The 20,008-nt window shown below is 41.7% G+C and overlaps 1 protein-coding gene across 1 annotated transcript in view; it reads right to left on the reverse strand.

Moving 5' to 3' along the window:
* Nucleotides 1-1,565: 1,565 nt before the first annotated feature.
* ATP10D (ATPase phospholipid transporting 10D (putative)) overlaps nucleotides 1,566-20,008 on the reverse strand; it is a 73,087-nt gene continuing 54,644 nt past the window's right edge. Inside the window, exons 11-17 of the mRNA XM_050947436.1 lie at nucleotides 19,707-19,895; nucleotides 15,786-16,404; nucleotides 14,468-14,571; nucleotides 13,772-13,898; nucleotides 5,015-5,199; nucleotides 2,980-3,289; nucleotides 1,566-1,682 (exon numbers count right to left, since the gene is read on the reverse strand). Coding sequence (XP_050803393.1) covers nucleotides 1,666-1,682; nucleotides 2,980-3,289; nucleotides 5,015-5,199; nucleotides 13,772-13,898; nucleotides 14,468-14,571; nucleotides 15,786-16,404; nucleotides 19,707-19,895 — 1,551 coding nt within the window. The 3' untranslated portion in view covers nucleotides 1,566-1,665. The remainder of the gene's footprint in view (nucleotides 1,683-2,979; nucleotides 3,290-5,014; nucleotides 5,200-13,771; nucleotides 13,899-14,467; nucleotides 14,572-15,785; nucleotides 16,405-19,706; nucleotides 19,896-20,008) is intronic.

The following is a 20,008-nucleotide window of genomic DNA, read 5'->3' on the forward strand; positions in this document are numbered from 1 at the left end:
TCATCAGCACGCTGCATGCTGGAGCATCTTTTAGACTAGGAGCCATTAATCTGGTGATGTCGGCTGTTGAGAGGCCTAAGATGGTCACGAAATGGTGAATTTTAGGCTAAGAGTATGCTGACTGCCCCTCTAAGCCTGCTATTGCTATTGTATCAGCAAAAGTCACTAGAATATGGTACTTTACTTCCCTCAACATTCATACGAGTAAAAACTTTGCTACAACTCATGCTGAGCAAAGCAGAAATCAGGGAAAGGCTGAATGAGTTGCCTCGTTTTAACTTTAAAACAATCTTTTTTGATTTGCTGATTTTAAACATGTCATTAAAGTTTTCCTGCTTCATTACAGGCAGACACGAAGTATCCAGAAGGGAGCTGCAAGAGGGAGGAAGCAGTGAAATCCAGGACAGCAGGCATCAGGAGGAAAGGAACCCAGAATGATGGGATTTAGCTGAAGATGGTCCCACAAGGTGGAGTAAATTCTACTCTGTTCAGGTTCTTGCACTGTGCTCATCACTGTGGTAGCTGAGCCCTTCAATGACACTGAAGTACAGGTACCTTAGTTTCTAGAGATCTTATGGACAGCTGTGTCTCAACCATTGTAAACTGGGCATTAGCCAATACAGAACATACTGGTAACAGACTATTCATCTAGCTCATAGCCTCAGCCACAGAAGCTCCCCCTCTCCTCCTTCCTACCCACTCCTCAAGACAGCAAGAGGCCTAACAACCTCTGAAAAATAGCTTTTAGTTGCATGTCCCCTCCAGATGATTTAAGATAGGAAAGGTGTTTCAACTGATGAAGAGCATGTAGCAAAGAAAAAAAGCTGAAACCAATTTTGAGCATCTCAATCTGCCTCAGGCCAACAATTCTTTAACGTACCTGAGACTTCTGTCCAGTCACATAAAGCTCAGGCAGCTGCATGAGGATCTCTGCAGAGATATCTTTGTCCAGAATGCCATAAATGATGGGCGGCACCGAAGTGAAGAGGAGGTTGAAGAAAATCAAAACCCAGTAGTCGGTCATGGATGTTCCCGAAAACCCACAAAAGAACTGGTACCAGAATAGGAGGTTTACATAGGCCTAACAATTCAAAGACAAAAGAACAAACCAAAGCCCACAGCTGAGCATTATGCAAGCTCAGGAAAAAGAGAACAGATCTTATCTCTGTATTGTTACAGGTGGTCCGCAGGAAATGAAATATACACTTGCTTTCCAAACAAACATGCCCTGACACTGCACTTAAAATATAATTTTACCTCCCAGTAATGACTACAGATAGCTTTTTAAATAAAACAGATAAAGCTTAAGAGATTTTAAATGAATCTGGAGCAGTGAGCTCAATCCAAGGCAGATGGACAGGCTCAGCCCTCTGCCAAAGGAGCTTGAAACTTGAGTTTCTTAAAGCTTGCCCTTTATTTCTGACAATTATGCATTTAGTCTACTGTCTCCACCTTCAAAAGCCACAAGGAAAACCCAGCAAGAATAGGTAACGAAATCGCACCCTCTCACACTCACAAACTAAGAACCTTTTCCCGGATACTCTGTAGCTACATACCACATTCTTGTAGAAAAAATAAAGGATCATGTTGGCCAGCCTGGTGTAACACCAGTGACCATGGACAAGCAGCAGCTTGCTGAGGTGTCTGAACTGCGAAATTGCAAAGTCACTTGCCATCACAGCCTGCAACACACAAAGAAAGAGTTGTGACACCTGAACAGTTAAAATACCAGGCATGATGTGCATAAAATGCAGACAAATGAGTGGGGCATTTATATTACATTGCTACTAATTATTGTTCATACGGACTAAGGTAGCACCCAGTGCTCCGTTCATATCAGGACCCCTACATGCACAAACACAACCCTGACTAACATCTCAGATGCAGGAGGCCAATCTCTGCCTTCACGTACATCCACGCCAACTTCATGTGGGCTCCATGTGTTGGCTAGGAACAACAGGGAGAGTTTGAGGAACAAGGTGCTCAGTAACGAGCAACAGGCTGCCTTTCCAAGAGCACAAGACCCTGCAGCGCTCAGCCTCTGATTGCTCCTGGAAAAGCACTCAGGCTTGGGAGTGAGCTCAGAACACATGCTGGTCCCTTCTGTGGCAATGTATTGTGTAGCCTCTAAACCTCAAAGCTGAACCCTGATTATATTTCAGTCTGAGTTTGGTTTGATTTGCAGCTGTTTTCTGTCTCCACTACCTGCATGCCTTCTTGGCCTGAGAGTCCCACTCCAGTATCAGCCACCTGGATCATACTGACATCATTGGCACCATCACCTTCCAGGGAGGGCAGGGGAGAGGAGGGAAAGGAAGAAGATGATAATCTTAGTTGGAACACAACATGGAGGTAGCTTTGCTGGCTAATGTAGTCTACACAGGGATGGCGAGAGGAGACAAAGCTATCATCAGAACACTGCCCAGAATACTAAGAATTATTGTTCTAATCAACACTGTAAACTATGGAATACCCCATGAATAGAAAGCTAGTAACGGGAAGCAGTGGATTTTACAGGAAAATAGTGCCCAATGGATGTTTGCGGTTACATTTTTCAGAAACTTGCTGATACCTTGGGACAGCAGAACTGGGATCTTTGTTAACTAGCTCTACATGAAAGAGACTGGACCATTTCCTGTCTCTCTCACACAGGGGATATTTGTGATAGAGAATGGCAGAAAAACTCCCTGCATACACTCCTTAAAAAAACCGAACCGATAAAGTACCAGAGAAAGCATCAGTATTACTGTTATTGCAAGCCTAGGAAGAAGGGCTTCCAGTAACTAATTTAAGGGCCAAATTCCCTATTGACTCAGTGGAGTTATACCAATTTATGCCAGAAGTGAATTTGGCCCTAGGTAGTTCATCTCTTTCGTGGCTAAAACGTATAAAAGAGACAGCAACAAAAATATTAAAAGTAGCTCCTCTTTTTTCTAGGGAGCAGAAATAATCGAGCGCGCAGCTGGGGCGGAGACTCACCTACAGCTAGTGTCATCACTTTCAGCCTGTTTCGCACCAGTTTGACGACTTCACTTTTCTGCAGGGGCGTTGCTCTGCAGCAGACCACAGCCCGGCACCTCTCTGTGAGTTCCAGGAAGATACTTTGCAGGCTCTCGTGCAGGGCATATTCTAAAGTCTTTCCATCAATAACCAGGCTGGCACTGAACTCTGGAGCTTGGGTGGAAGGAGCTGGAAAGACGCTCGCAAGTTTGGAGTTGTGATTTTTTTGGGCATACATACTTTTTTGGATGTCTTCTAAAATAGCGTTCATCAACAATGCACAGGCGTCCTTGTGTAAGGCAAAGAGAAAGGACGTTACATCAGCCTATCTTCACCCTGATCTCAATTGGTTCTCCAGCGCTATTGTTCTTTAAAATTACAGTTGGACAGAGTTTGCTGTCTGCAGAGAAGGCCAGTTCAACCTTGTTTAAGCAGATTGGTGTGGATTTTGCACTACTAACTGGGAAAATAGTTACTGGACTATTATGTAGTAATGACCATTAAGAACTCTGTGATATAAATCAGGCTTAGTTATGAGTCTTTTGCTCTCTTAATTTGTTTAGTTTGGAATGGAAACCCAGGGATACCTTTTAAATCCAGGTTAAAGGTGACCTGCAAAGCCTTCCAAAAAAATTGGCCTTGTACCATTTTTTTTCCTTTATAATCTATCAAAAGGCCCAAAAGATTTTTGTTAAAAAAGTTTGTGTCTGCTTCTAATTTTACCTAGACATATTAACGATGTCATGTTTTGCTGGAGGACCTCAGAGCCGGTTTATTGTTACAGTTAACACCCTAACCAAAAAAGCCAAGCACTGCATCACTAAGGCACCATTTATCCAAATTGTTAAGCAATTGTGGAAGATAGATGGCTGTGAACAAAAATAAATATCCAACAATTTTTTTATAGAATGACTTAAAAATCCCTTCCTTTTTCAATCTGTTGTTGCACTAATTATCCAGAGAATCTCCCAAAGAAGGAATGACCTGAGTTTCTAAGGTATAGTACAAGCAAAACACACATACACACACACCCCTCTTTCACACATTCTTTAAAAAATCATAAAGAACAAAATGTTATCACATGCCCAGTCCTCCTCACACACATGTATTGAGCAAGCAGCAGTGTAGTGAGAAAAAAAAAAGACGTGAGTAAACCAATCTAAACTAAACTTTAACTGAACTCCTTATTTCCCCAAGGAGAAGTAGGTAAACTCTGTGTGCCCATGTTCACCCTCAACTACATAACCATTTCTGTAGGTCACTTAATCTGGATAATGGTTAGACATTTTTTCTTTAAAATCTTAAATAGCTCACAAAACAGAGAAACAAAATGCAATTAGTTATAAACATCCAGCAGATGTCACAATTACCAAGCAAGACTGAGTTTGACTCCCACTGCAGTTGCAAATTTGAACACTGTTTTATTTACCAGATGACTGAACTATTTTCAAAAGGAGAAGGAAAAAAAGATTTTGCTCCCTTAAAAAATGCAAGCAGATTAATGCTCTGGATCTCTGTCTGTAATACCACTTTAATAAGATAATTCCTTGTGTATTAATGCTAATCAAGCAGGGCTGAGGGCAAATATGACACAGAGCAGCAAAAAATTAAATTTAACACAATTTCCATGTCAATAATTCTTTGACCAGTGACTATATTCCCAGTATACTTCAAGGTCTAGCTTTCTGCAAACATTAATAAACATGTACATTGTATCAACATCTTTTCCTAATACAAAGAGAAGTGAGACCGTGCAGTCGATTTAAGTAATTAACAAGCATTTAGGGGTTGTATTCAGAAACAGGTTTCTGTAAAATAAATGTAAAATATACTTTATGCACAGGGTGGGGGAAAAAGACCCCCAGTTTTTCAGTATATAAAGGATATCTTAGAAAACATGAAACTTTTTTTAAAAAAAATTTAAATAGCGCTTCTAGTATAGTCTGACCATCATTTCTGGCAAAAAAAAATTGCTTGTGGGGTGACAGGGAGGGCAATCTCATTTTCCACTCACTTTACTTAGAGATTTGAGGGTGAAGATTTTGTCATCTTGTTCCAATAACCTGCAAGCATATGCGATATTGACAGCAGTCTCTTGTTTATCTCCTGTCAGCATCCAAATTTTGATTCCAGCTTTTCGCAGTGCCTCTATAGTGTCTGGAACACCCTCCTGCAGGCGATCCTCAATCCCAGTGGCACCTGTGATAAAAAGCATGTGGATTAAAACAAAAATTAAAAAGACAAAACAAATAAACATGGAAAATTCTAAATAGTCATTGAGTCATAGAAATTTAGGGCTGGAAGGGATCTGAAAGTTCATTTAGTCCAGTTCCCCTTGCCGAGGCAGCACCAAAAATACGTAAACCATCCCTGACAGGTGTCTGCCTAACCGGTCCTTAAAAACTCCAGTCATGGGGACTCCACAGCCTTCCTTGGAAATCTATTCCAGTGCTTAACTAGCCTTATAATTAAAAAGATTTTCCTAATATCTAACCAAAACCTCCCTTGCTGCAGACTAAGCTAATTACTTCCTGTCCTACCTTCAATGGACAGGAAGAACAACTGATCTCACTATCCTCTTTCAACACCCCTTAATTGATCTGAAGATGATTATCATGTCCCCCTTCAGTCTCCTTTTCTTAAGGCTAAAAACACCTAGTTTTTTTTACTCTTTCCTCACAGGTCAGGTTTTCTAAACCTTTTATCATTTTTGTTGCTCTCCAATTTGTCCACATCTTTCCTAAAGTGTGGAACCCAGAACTGGACATAGTACTCCAGCTGGGGCTACATCCAGTACCGAGTACAGCAGGACAATTACCTTCCACATCTTACATACAACAGTCCTGTGAATACGCCCCAGAATGATATCAGCCTTTTCACAACTGCATCACACCATTGGCTCATATTCAATTTGTGACCCACTATAACCCCTAGATCTTTTTTCTCCGGTACTACTGCCTAGCCGGTTAGTCCCCATTTTGTAGTTGTGTATTTGAATCTGCTTCCAATTTATCAAGGTAGTTTTGAATTCTAATCCTGTCCTCCACAGTGCTAGCAACCCCTCCAAACTTGGTGTCATCCACAAATGTCATAAGCATACTCTCCACTCCATTATCCAAGTCATTAATGAAAATATTGAATGGTACTGCAATTGGAAGAGGTTCAGAGAAGGGCAACAAAAATGATTAGGGGTACAGAACGGCTTCCGTATGAGGAGAGATTAATAAGACTGGGACTTTTCAGCTTGGAAAAGAGGCAACTAAGGGGGGATATGATAGAGGTCTATAAAATCATAAGTGTTATTTACTCCTCATAATACAAGAGCAAGAGGCCACTAAATGTAGTTAATAGGTAGCAGTTTTAAACCAAACAAGAAGGTATTTTTTCTCGCAAAGCACTGTCAATCTCTGGAACTCCTTTATAGAGGGTGTTGTGAAGGCCAGTACTATAATGGGGTGCAAAAGGGAGCTAGATAGATTCATGGAAGATAGCCACTGATGGACCTGTTAGCCAGGATGGGCAAGAATGGTGTCCCTAGCCTCCATTGCCAGAAGCTGGGGTTGGGTGACAGGGAATGGATCACTTGATAACCTGTCTGTTAATTCTCTTTGGGGCACCTGCCATTGACCACTGTAAGAGGACAGAATACTGGGCTTGATGGACCTTTGGTGTGACCCAATATGGTCGTTCTTATGTTGTACTGGATCCAGGAGAGATCTTTGGCAGGCCCCCACTAGATACAACCTCCAAGGTTCCTACAAAACCATTGATACTTAGGCCACGTCCAGACTACCCGCCGTATCGGCGGGTTAAAATCAATTGCTCGGGGATCGATATATCACGTCTAATCTATACGCAATATATCAATCCCCGAGCGCGCTTATATCGATTCCGGAACTCCATCAACCCCAACAGAGTTCCGGAATCGACACGGAAAGCCGCGAACATCGATCCCGTGCGGTGTGGACGGGTGAGTAATCCAATCTTAGATATTCGACTTCAGCTACGTTATTCACGTAGCTGAAGTTGCGTATCTAAGATCGATTTCCCCCCCCTAGTGTGGACCAGCCCTTTGTCTGAGAGATAAATTCCCTGTAAGCTGCACGGCAGGGCAGCAGCCTATTTAACGCCACGCAGGCGCTCGGAGAACCTGCCCAGGGACCTGCCGTAGCTGGGGAAGGGGCAACGCTCCCCTAACCTAGTCCAGCCCCCAACCTGCTGCGGAAGGAGCACCTCTCGCCCAGCCTCAACTCAGCTTGAGGCTGGATCCAGCCCCAGGTGCACCTGAGGTGGAGTGGCCCAGCCCCAGCCATGGCGGGTGGGGGGAGGGATGGCAGCCCTGGCTTGGACCCAGATACAGCTGGGGGGCCCCTCCCTAGCTCAACTTGCTGGGGTAAAGGGGCACCTACCCTGTAGCCTCAACTCCAGAGCTCTCTCCCCGCTGTAGTCCCAGAGCCCCCATCTGCACCTAAAACCCATCCTCCTCAGCCCCATCCCAGAGCCTGTACTCCCAACCAGAGCCTTCACCCCCTGCACCTAACCCTCTGGCCCAGCCCTGAGCCCCCTCCTACATTCTGAACCCCTCGGCCCCACTCTCACCACATGAATTTTGTTATGTGCATCAATGTGAAGGTGATGTGTCACACATCACCTCCATATTGGTGCACATAATAAAATTCATTCCTCAGATGGATGGGGAAAATTAAAGGGAACACTATAAGTACATTTTTTCCAATCAGTTTTGCACCTATTTTATAGTAATTTCATCTAGAGACCACATTTCCCTAGTTTGCTTATGAGAATGTCATGTGGGACTGTGTCAAATGCCTTTCTAAAGATCAAGATACATCATGTCTACTGCTTCCCCTCTATCCACTAGGCCAGTAACTCTGTCAAAGGAGGAAATTAGGTTTGTTTGCATTATTTGTTTTTTGACAGATCCACGATGGTGGCTATTCCTTATCACCCTATTATCCTCTCAGTGTTTACAAATTGATAGTTTAACAATTTGTTCCAGTATCTTTCCAGATATCAAAGTTAGGCTGATTGTGCCTAATTCCCTGGATCCTCTTCATTCCCCTTTTTAAGGACAAGGTACCATGTTTGCCTTTCTTCAGTCCTCTGGGACCTCACACATCCTCCATGAGCTCTTGAAGATAATTGCTGATGGTTCTGAGATTGCTTCAGCTACTTCCTAAAGTACCATATGGTGAATTTCTTCAGGTGCTGCCAACTTAAATAGACTTATCTAAGTATTCCTTAACCTGTTCTTTCCTTATCCTGGCTTGCACTCCTTCCCCCTTGTTGTGAATATCATGTTAAGTATGTGGACACAATTAAATTTTTTAGTGAAGACTAAAGCAAAATTGGCATTAAATACCTCAGCCTTCTGCTTGCTCTTGTTCCTAATGTATTTATAGACCCTCTTTTCTCAGTGTTTATGTCCCTCTCCAATCATAACTTATTTCAAGCCTTAGCCTTTCTGACTTTCTCCCCACATGCTCATGCTACTCTTTTGTACTGATCCTTAGCAATTTGTCCATGTTTCCACTCGCTGCAGGATTTCTTTTTTAATTCAGGTCATTAACGAGGTCCTGATGCAGCCACACTGGCCTCATACTAGTCTTCCTATCTATCCTTTGCATTAGGATAGTCTTCTGTTGCACCCTAAATATTAACTTTTACAAACTGACAGCTCTCTCGAGCTACTTTTTCCCTTAGATTTTCTACCTATAGGACCTTCCTACTAGTTCTCTTAGTTTGTTAAAGCCTGATTTGTTAATTTTACTGTCCCTATTCTGTTGCTCTCACACCTTCCTTTCCTGATTCCTTTCAACCAAATTGCCTTCAACTTTCAGATTCTAATTAACAAGGAGGAATTGGAATTGAATCAAGCTTAAAATATCTGCCCTCCTGGTTAGTTCTTCCACCTTCTGAAACAAAAAATTGTCCCAACAATTCCAAGAACTTATTAGCAGCAAAGAGTCCTGTGGCACCTTATAGACTAACAGACGTTAGTTATGTCTGTTAGTCTATAAGGTGCCACAGGACTCTCTGCTGCTTTTACAGATCCAGACTAACACGGCTACCTCTCTGATACAAGAACTTATTGGACATTTTGCATTTTGCCTTATTATTTTATTATTTCTCCTGCAGATGTCTGGGTAATTGAAGTCCCCCACTAATACCAGGTCTGTGTTTTGGTTATTTCTGTTGTTCCAGAAATAGCTCATTCACCACCTTCTCCTGATTTGGTGATCTATAGTAGACCCTCACTGTGATATCACTCCTGTTTCCTTCCCCCTTATATCTTCACCTAGAGGCTTTCAGCTCTTCTGGAACTCAGAACAAATGTATACATTCTTAATGTACAATGAAACATCTCCTCCCCTTTGTCCCCCCTCTTGTTCTTCCTGAACAAACTATATTCCTCTATACCAATATTCCAAACCTGTGTAATTCCAATTAAGTCATAATCTAGTTTATGTACTAATACTTTCAGTTCTTCCTGTTTCTTCCCCAAATTGCTTGTATTTGTGTATAGATATCTAAGATGCTGAACAGATTCTCCCGCTGTTTTTCCTCTTGTTGCTCCTCCGAACTTATCATAATTTTCCATTCTCTCTCCTCGCAACTTTCAGCCCTCTGTCCATTGATAAGCCTTGCAAGACTGAGAGCTTTCATGTGGTATTTTAGTATAATATGGCCAGATTTCAAGTTGAAAGATTGTCTAGGATTTTAGCACAATGCTACTAATACACAGTCTTAACAACAGACAGAACCATGTCAGGGGACAACTCACAAGGCAGTGTATCTGAACAGCTCTGAAACACACTCATGTCCCTGAATTAGCAAGGCTCAGGGACACATTTTATGTCCTTTTCACACTACAAAATAGAACTGTGTCGTAACCTGCAGATATGGTTTACTTGCAGGATATCTGGGGCATAGGAGAGTCCCACAATGGGAACTAAGTCGTAAAACTAAGCGAAGACTCCCCATATGCTAGAAGACAGCAGCTGGTTTGGTAGAACAATAATTTACTGGCTTTCACTCCCAGGGCCGGTGCAAGGACGTTTCGCACCCTAGGCGAAACTTCCACCTTCTGCCCTCCCCTGTCCCCAAGCCCTGGCCCTGAGCCCCCCCCCAAGGCAACTCCCCCCCTCCGCCTTGATGTGCCCCTCCGTGGCAGCTCCCCACCCCGAGGCACCCCCCCCACTCCAGCTCACCCCTACTCTGCCTCCTCCCTGAGCACGCCGTCACTGCTTCACTTCTCCTGCCTCCCAGGCTTCCGGTGCCAATCAGCTTAGGCACTGCAACCCTGGGAGGCGGGAGAAGCGAAGCAGCCATGGCATTCTCGGTGAGGAGCTGGGCAAGGGTGAGCTGGGGCAGGGAGTTCCCCTGCGTGCTGTCCCCCCCTCCCCGCATTACTTGCTGCAGGCAGCCCTCCTTGTGTTCCCCTACCTCAGTTCCCTCCTCGCGCTCCCCTGCCCCAGCTCCCTCCACCTGAATGCCGGTGGCGGCCGAAGATCCGGCCACCGCGGTCGCTGCAGAAGAAAATGCCGCCCCCCAAACCCTAACGCCCTAGGCAACTGCCTAGGTGGCCTAAATGGTTGCACTGGCCCTGTTCACTCCACAATGACAGGGCAAACCCATCTGTGACTGGATGGTTGAAAGAAAAAGAAAAAGCATTCACTGTACGGACTTGTCTTTCCTTCCTAGTGCCCAGTTCTGATAAACAATGAACTGCAATGCAGCGGAGGACTGAGATAGGGTAATGGGGACATGGGCCCTATGGTCAGATAAACTCTTGCTACTGCTCTTTCATCAAGCAGCTGCCACACAGCTGATTGGCCAGTGGCCAACCATGCACTAGGAGACAACGCCTTCAAGACCCCTGTTCTTTCAGTGCCTGGAAGTCATTTCACTCAGATTCAGCTGGCAGGCAAGAGGAACAAGAAATTATCTTCAGGGTTGGGAGAGTACATTGTCTTAATACAGCCCTGCTGCAATATTTGCTTCCTTCTCCATCTAATCTAGGGCAGATTAGAAGTATACACTGCTGGGACCCAGCTTTGTGCACAGTGCAGCATCAAAGAAACAAACACACCTATGGCACAGAAAGGATATTCTTACTGGAAACTACATTTTATTTCAATAGAGATTTTAATAAAGTGATTTAATTTTGTAACTGTTGGTCCCCACCACCTGGTACGCCAAAGGACTGGGACTCCCTGTACATCAGCATGGACTCCACCCTTCTCTATGGCATCTCTTCAACCAGGGACTATGGACCATCCCAAGTCTCTGTTTGTGACCTTGACAGTAACTGGATTGACTCCGCCTGTTTGCTCTTAATCCTCTAATGCTACTTCTACATCGCACACTACTTGCAGCGGTGAGTCTATCTGGTGCATAGCTACATGCTGCAGCGAAAAGCAGGCTGCATCCACACTGCAGTGTGTAGCTACCCGTGTCAGTGAAAGGCTCTCACAGGGAGGGAGGCAGCAGGGAAAGGCTCCTGCAGCGGAGAGCTGTCAGCGCCCATGTCCGCTCACCACTGGGCACCTCCTTGTGGCCAGGCATGGCACCGCAGCTCTCTCAGAAGGGGGCGCTAGTATGGTGAAAGCCACTGCAACACTGTTGTAGTTTCTCTCAATAATTCAGCCCTCCAACTGGGTCACAGTCTTTAGCCCGTCCCTTCTGGTGTCACAGTTGTTCCAAATAACAGTCCAAACCTTCTGCCCTCTCTGGGGCTATTCCTCAGCCTCTTCCTTGTTTGATCAGGATCTTTCCCAGGCCTCCATGCTTGGAGAGCTCTCTCTCCTTACTGATTCAGGGTCCTGCAGGAATCTTCTTCCTCTCTGGACTCTCTATAGAACAGAGGTCCCAAACCTGTGGGGTACACCCCCACCCCGATTAAGTGAGCAAAAATCTACATCTTCAACAAAGAAACAGCTTGCGGTTCCTGTCCACACAGACTTTCTATCTCCTGCACCTCAGCTGAAGATGATTATTGTGCAAGAGAAGACAAAGTCCCAAATCATCTCTCCCTTACTCTCTACACATGGCACTATTGACACCTGAGTAACAAAGGAAGCAGCACTGGGCTAAGTGGGAGAGATTTTGACTGAGAGAGGCTCAGCCAGTAAGACTGCTGGAACGTGTGGCGAGAGAGACCTTTGCTTTGTCTTCACTTAGCTTAAGTTAGGTGTTAGTTGCATTTTACCTTTCATTTCCTTGTTGCCATTTCTGAGTTGTATGCCTCATTAGTTGTAGTCACTTAAAAGAGCTCTCTGTGTAGTTAATACATTTGTTTTATCTAAACCAGTGTGTTTGGTTGAAGTGTTTGGGAAGTGCCATTTGAGATAATGAGATTTGCGCATATCATTTTCTATTATTAAAGTGATAGACTTTGTATGAGATTGTGTTGTCCAGACCAGGGGTGGGCAGTACAAAAAGCACATTTCTGAGGTAAATTACAGAACTGGGAGTTTGCTGGTGTTGCCCTGTAGTGTAATTGATAAGTGGCTGGCTAGAACACTCATACAGTATAACTGGGAGTGATTTACATGCTGGAGGCTGTGTGTGAGCAGACCAACAAAGCAGTATAAAAGACACCCTAGGCTGGAGAATTGAAGGGATGAAGCTGTTTGTACCCTAGGTAATGTCACACCCTCGCTCCTCCCCTATTACATCCTGGCTCCTCCCTTCCCTGACACCCAGGAGAGCTAGGAGTAGGGTGACCAGACAACAAGTGTGAAAAAATCAGGACAGGGGTAATAGAAGCCTATACAAGAAAGACTCAAAAATCGGGACTGTCCCTAAAAAATCCAGACATCTGGTCACCCTAGCTAGGTGGGAGCATTCCCTTGTTTTGTCTAGTACAAAGGACTGCTACTGTGCCTGTCCCATGCACGGGACACAAGGGATTATGAGAAGGCTCCCTGCACTCTCATCACTGCTGCACAATCTGACCCTTACTCTACAAAAAGCAAAGCAACTACCACTTGGAAAAATATAAAGTCACACAGCATAAAGGTGGATACAGCTACCATCTTTACATAGTAGTAGCATATCATTAAAAAAAAGTCAACAGAAAAAGTCTCTCTTCTGCTTCTAGCCAGGGCTGTTTTTTCCCCACGCCACAATCTAGTCTTTGACCTTTTTTCAAAGATCATCTCGTGAGCAATTGTCCACAGCCACTACCCCAACACACAAACCGACTGCCATCCTGCAGGCATGAGGAGGCCTGTCCCACCTTCCCTACTCAGTCTGGCTGCATCTACACTGAAGATTTTCTCCAGTTCTTCCATAGCTAAAGTGATCTAGCCCAGGAGGAGTGTTAGTGTAGAGCTGTGGCTGACGTTTTACCTCCAAATGGTCTAGGGACACTAACTGCACCATGCTACACCAGCAATGCACTTTAGCATGAGTCCGTGACATGCTACAATCTCCTAACAGGCTTGCAATATCATTGGCAATGCCCAGATGCTCTGCTGTATGCAGAGCTAGAGAGACTTCATCTGGGCTTCATTCAAAACCCATTACAGACACTGGAAAGACTTCAGCTGTCTTCAATGGGATTTGTATCAGGCCCTGTATTTGCAAACTTACGGAAATTTAACAACAAGCCATAAATCCTAAATCTGCAGAAAGCCACTTTAAAAACAAATTCAGCTTTGCACAATGCCTACAAAATGAATCCATTTATTCAAGCAGATTTTCACTGCAATACAGTTTCCAGCAAGCGATAATGTTTTCTACCTACCAAGGAGTGTTAACTTGGTCTCAAGCTTCATAGTAGATTCAAGCAGCAGCTCTTCCTTATTGTCAATACTGGTTTCTGCTAAAAAATGACTATTTAACCACTCTGCATATTCTGCATCACTCATCACCTGTGGAGGAAGAGCGGGAAAAACACAGAGATCAAAGCCTCAGCTCTACTCAGTGTTTGACCTATACAACCTCTGAGGTTTTAGTTTACAGAGAGGTTTGGGCAAATTTCTTTCCCTTTCAGTAATGCTGAGCTATATTTTGAATTTCTGGGCAGCTCTGAATCCAAAATGAAACTCAGCTAAAATGTCAAAATGACATTTCGCATTCAAACCATGTAACACTGTCAGCTTTACATGGTTTGAAAGTGAAGCCATAAAACTGGTCCAGGCTCACCTCCCACGTCTTACTCAGAAAACTGGGTTAACTATTTGTTAATCACAATTTTATTAATAAAGTTGTAGACATTAAGCCATTTTACGTCCTCCACTGCCACCAGCTATGACAGTTAAAAGTGAAGTTATGCAGTAACTTTAAGCTTTTTCTGATCACACAAAATTAAATAAAAGTCTAGTGCTGATATGCAAGCATTTGTTTAGAAGTAGTGATGTATGTCTCAGAGCTACAGCACTTCACATTTGAGAGAAAGTATGTCATTTCATGAACTACCATAAATCTCTTCACAAGTTACCTTTTTAGCTATACACAATGTGCGCAGTCCTCTTCTGGCATAATCATCTAAGTGTTTCTGAGTTCTCTCCTTAATTTTCTTTTGTTCCATTTCTGATTTATCATCTGAAATTTTTTTAAAAAGGGAAGTAAAATATGCACTGTTGACATTTACTTACTGACATTTACCACTGATCCATATAGTTAAGACGACATGTTTTCTTGCCCTCAATGACCTTCAGTAAAAAGCAGTTGGTGTTTTCCATTCCATGTAAATTAATCATTACAGTGCAACAGCAAACAAGAAATTGTACTACAGAAGTTAACGTTTCCTGTTGCAGAGTCCAAAAGTGTCTGCCACATAAACAAACAGGCACAAGTAAAAGGTGCCACGAACTCTACAGAAACAGTTCATACATGAGGTGACAACGTCTAATATTAGGTTTTTCCTCCAGCTGACAATAGCCCACTTTAATTGATTTGTCTCGTTAAGAATTGGTATGGCAACCCTCACCTTTTCATGTTCTCTGTATATATCTTCCTACTGTATTTTCCACTCCATGCATCTGATGAAGTGGGTTTTAGCCCATGAAAGCTTATGCCCAAATAAATTTGTTAGTCTCTAAGGTACCACAAGTACGCCTCCTTCTTTTAACATCTAATACACCTCTACCACCTCGATATAACACTGTCCTTGGGAGCCAAAAAATCTTACCGCGTTATAGGTGAAACCGTGTTATATTGAACTTGCTTTGATCCACCAGAGTGCGCAGCCCTGCCTCCCCGGAGCACTGCTTTACCGTGTTACATCCAAATTCGTGTTATATCGGGTGGCGTTATATCGAGGTAGAGGTGTATTAGAAGTTCTATCTGAGAACTCAGAACTATTGACATAAATAAAGAGTGGACACTGTTTAACTCCAATATAGTATATGTCATACGTTCATTAATAAGATGTGTTACTATCATAATAGAGGGTCTGAATTCAGCACAATACTTAAGCAGGTGCTTTACACACAGGAATAGCCCCATTGTCTTCAATGGGTGTACATATGTGCTTAAAGCTCAGCGGTGTCTATGTATTTTGCTGAATTGAGGTCTTGAACCCCAAATTTCCTATCTTTCTTGGGTGTCTGTAAAGCACTTGTCACAGTGGTACCTAAGGAATAAATAACTAGATATTTCTGTGGGAGCGCAGGAACCAGGGAGCTGTTGACTATGGTAGGTCTGTTTAGTTATTTACCTTCCTTTATGAGTCATTCCAAAAAAAATTTATTCAATTAATTACTCTTGTGTGATACTAAAGATGAAACCAAGAGCTGACAAAGTTCTGTACATACCGGAAGGTCCAGTCCACAACAAATCCATAATGACCGAGTCTGCACCTTTCGTGTACACCACCACTTTGTTGGAAAGCGGATGTCTAACTACTACTGACATTCTTTTTCGTACTGAGTCAAAAGGCAAAATGTGCAAAAGCTGAAATGTCAAAGATCCCAAAGCAGCCAGGTCTACAGTAACTTGATCAGGAGTCCTAGACTGTAAAGTGCATTTGTAAGCCTTGGCAGCATGAACTAGTGCAGCTTCATCAGGGCTCTCAGCCTCATAACACAGCTTAGCAATAGATTGTTCAAGAGATGATCCAGCATCAGAGTGCTCACTGCCTGCAGCTACGTCCACTCTATCTAATGGTCCAAGTGGAGGTACTTTGGTGCATTGTGGGCTATCAGTAGCCTGAGCTTCATTAACTGTTTCGGCCACCCCTTCCATAGCAGGTGAAGCCAGCTTCACTCTGAAAATAGATAGTTTGCTCCCAAAAGTACTAGGGCTCTCAGAGGATGACTCTTTTGCACTTGGAGCTGGTGATGAACTCAGCTTTCGGACTGACAACCTCTGGAACATCTGTTTGATTTCCTCAAGGGATTTAATAGGCATTCTACCTAGTGAAGATAGTCTCCTCTGCAACAGAATTAAACAATAAATAAAATAAATAAATAAATGAATAAAAATCAGCACAAACATTTATATCTGTGCTGAAACAATTTCATTTAGTAATGGAGGTATTTTATTTCAGCAAGGATATTTTTCTTTATATATTGCTTATTTAAACTTCAATGTTGATGTTTTGGACTTAAATTTGTATTTGTATATATATTACCATATAATTCTACTAAATAAATTCAATCAAACCCATAGGTAATTAGTTTCCAAGCACATCAACTGTAAACACTTCAGATTTGTTAAATTACACTCATTCCAAGTCTGATTAATGACTGACTGTGGTTCATTTCTAGAATTTGGACCAATAATGAAACAAATAGCATGACTTACTTTCTAACTTTTTTTAATTTCACAGCAAATGGACTTAAAGTTTTATTCTGTTTATTCTAAATCAATCAGATGCATACAAGGATTAAACCTGCTCCCAAAAAAGGTGACAATAATCACCTAAAAATAACTTTTAGAAATAAAATCCTTTTCTTATTATTTGGACTTACATAGAAAAAAACAATACAAAATGCTTGGTTCAGTATATTGGACACTGATCAGAACAGTACTGCAGTTCATAGCTTACATCTACTGCAAACAGCTAATGTCTTGTGGTTATAAAGCACTCGGAAGAAGAAAAACACTACAAAGAGCTATGGAATGTATTTCACTATTTAAAATGTTTAGCATATTTTCCATCTGTGAATTAGGTTAGGGTGACTGGATAGGAGTTTTTTGTACTATTGCTTAGGGGAAATAAGCTATTTTTTCCATCAACCATTTTTTGAATGCAGCAGCAAAGCCAGATTTACAAACATGACATTCTAAAGATCTGCATCCCATTATAGGTCCGAAACCCTGCAATTTAGCAAGAGGAACAAGTTTTCAATTAAGTGACATTTACTTACAGTAATCACATGCTTTCTGTGGGGAGTTCAACCCTAACCTTTTCTAAAATAAGGTTACTCAGAGGATAAATTGGATTACATTTAAAAAAAAAAAAAAAAAAAAAAACAAAAAAAACCCAATGAGTTCCAGTTACTAACAAAGTGATAATTTATTACTGAAAAGAGGAAGATCACTACCCATAAAACAGCTGTTGTGCCTTAGCAATGCATCCAAGCTGCCATATGTAGGTATGTTTTAATTATTATTATTACAGTATAAAACTGAAAAGTAGGCTCTCCCTAGCTTTGTAGCAATGCCAGAAGGCAGCTACAGTTTGCTATATACCACATTTTTCATACTGGATGGGGCATTACAATCAGGCATTTTATTGGTGAATAGAACATAGTAAAAATGGCAAATCCAATTTAATCTTAGAGTTCCTCTTGTAAAAGCTAAGTATAAAGTAGGGCTGTCAAGTGATTAAAAAAATTAATTGCACAATTAATCGCACGGTTAAATAATAATAGAATACCATTTATTTAATTTTTTGGGATGTTTTCTATATTTTAAAATATATTGATTTCAATTACAAACACAGAACTCTAAGTGTACAATGCTCACTTTATATTTATTTTTGATTACACATATTTGTGCTATAAAAAGAAATGGTATTTTTCAATTCATCTTATACAAGTACTGTAATGCAATCTCTTTATTGTGAAAGTGCAATTTACAGATGTAGATTTTTTTTTTATTACATAACTGCACTCAAAAACAAAACAATGTAAATCTTTAGAGCCTACCAGTCCACTCTGTCCTACTTCTTGTTCAGCCATTCGCTAAGACAAACAAGTTTGTTTACATTTACGGGAGATAATGCTGCCTGCTTCTTGTTTACAGTGTCACCTGAAAGTGAGAACAGACGTTCACATGGCACTGTTGTAGCTGGTGTCCTTTTACGTGGCAGATGTGCTAAAGAGTCATATGTCCCATCATGCTTCAACCACCATTCCAGAAGACGTATCCATGCTGATGACGGGTTCTTCTTGATAATGATCCAAAGCAGCGCAGACTGACACATGTTCCCTTTCATCATTTGAGTCAGATGCCACCAGCAGAAGGTTGATTTTCTTTTTTGGTGGTTCGGGTTCTGTAGTTTCCGTGAGTGTTGTTCTTTTAAGACTTCTGAAAGCATGCATCACACCTCATCCCTCTCAGATTTTGGAAGGCACTTCAGATTCTTAAACCTTGGGTTGAGTGCTGTAGCGATCTTTAGAAACCTCACATTGGTACCATCTTTGTGTTTTGTCAAATCTGTAGCGAAAGTGTTCTTAAAACGAACAACATGTGTTGGATCATCATCCAAGACTGCTATAATATGAAAAACATGGCAGAATAAGGGTAAAACAGAGCAGGAGACATACGGTTCTCCCCCAAGGAGTTCAGTCAAAATTTAATTAACACATGCTTTTTTTAATGAGCGTCATCAGTACGGAAGCCTGTCCTCTGGAATGGTGGCTGAAGCATGAAGGGGCATATGAATGTTTACTATATCTGGCATGTAAATACCTTGCAATGCTGGCTACAAAAGCACCATGCAAATGACTGTTATCACTTTCTGGTGACACTGTCAATAAGAACAGGGCAGCATTATCTCCCATAAACGTAAACAGACTCATTTGTCTTAGCAATTGGCTGAACAAGAAATAGGACTGAGTGGATTGCTAGGCTCTATAGTTTTACATTGTTTCGTTTTTGAGTGCAGTTATACAACCAAAAAAAGTTGCACTTTCAAAATAAAGATATTTCAATTCACCTCATACAAGCACTGTAGTGCAAAATACTCTCTTTTGTTGATCATTTTACAGTGCAAATATTTGTAATAAAAATATTAATATAAAATGAGCACTGTACACTTTGTATTCTGTGTTTAATTTATAGCAATATATTTGAAAATGTAGAAAACATCCAAATATATTTAATAAATTTCAATTGGTATTCTACTAACAGTATGATTAAAACTGAGATTTATTGTGATTATTTTTTTTTTAATCACAATTAATTTTTGAGTTAATCACGCAAGTTAACTGCGATTAATTGACAGACACAATATAAAGTATTCAAGGCCAGCCTCACCTCACTGGAAACTTTTGTTAGCTGTATATGATGCATTAACTTACTGGACTGTTCAGTTTCAACTGTACAATAATTATTTTCCTTCAAGCAAACACGGCAAACCAATGGAGGGGGAAATGACCACTTTTAAATGGCAGTACCTTGTTTTCTCCCCATGCAAAAAGACTATAGAAAACACATGAAAAAGTTATAATATGCTGCAACAGTCAGAAGTGTGACCACCTGAGTAGCAGATTTTTCTTCCTTACCTTTTGACGTGGTTGGTTAGGAGCTGAAACTATCACAGTATTACAGATTGCCAGAGCAAGAAAGAAGTCAGTGATATATACTGTCTCCAAGGATGGCAGTCTGTCAGTTTCTTCTGATTGTGCATAGGAATGACAGGTAATTTGACTAAATTTCTCCATGAGCTTTGCGTCTGGAACAACATCAGTTTCCTGTTGATCAAATAAAATAGATATCCTCTTACCATATAGTTACAAAAGGTCTGATGTGGTTCCTGGCACAAGACAGTTTCAGTGTTGCAAGACTTTATAATGAATAAAGTTAT

The sequence above is a fragment of the Gopherus flavomarginatus genome, chromosome 3 (assembly GCF_025201925.1).
Source record: "Gopherus flavomarginatus isolate rGopFla2 chromosome 3, rGopFla2.mat.asm, whole genome shotgun sequence".
In the NCBI taxonomy this organism is placed as follows: domain Eukaryota; kingdom Metazoa; phylum Chordata; order Testudines; family Testudinidae; genus Gopherus; species Gopherus flavomarginatus.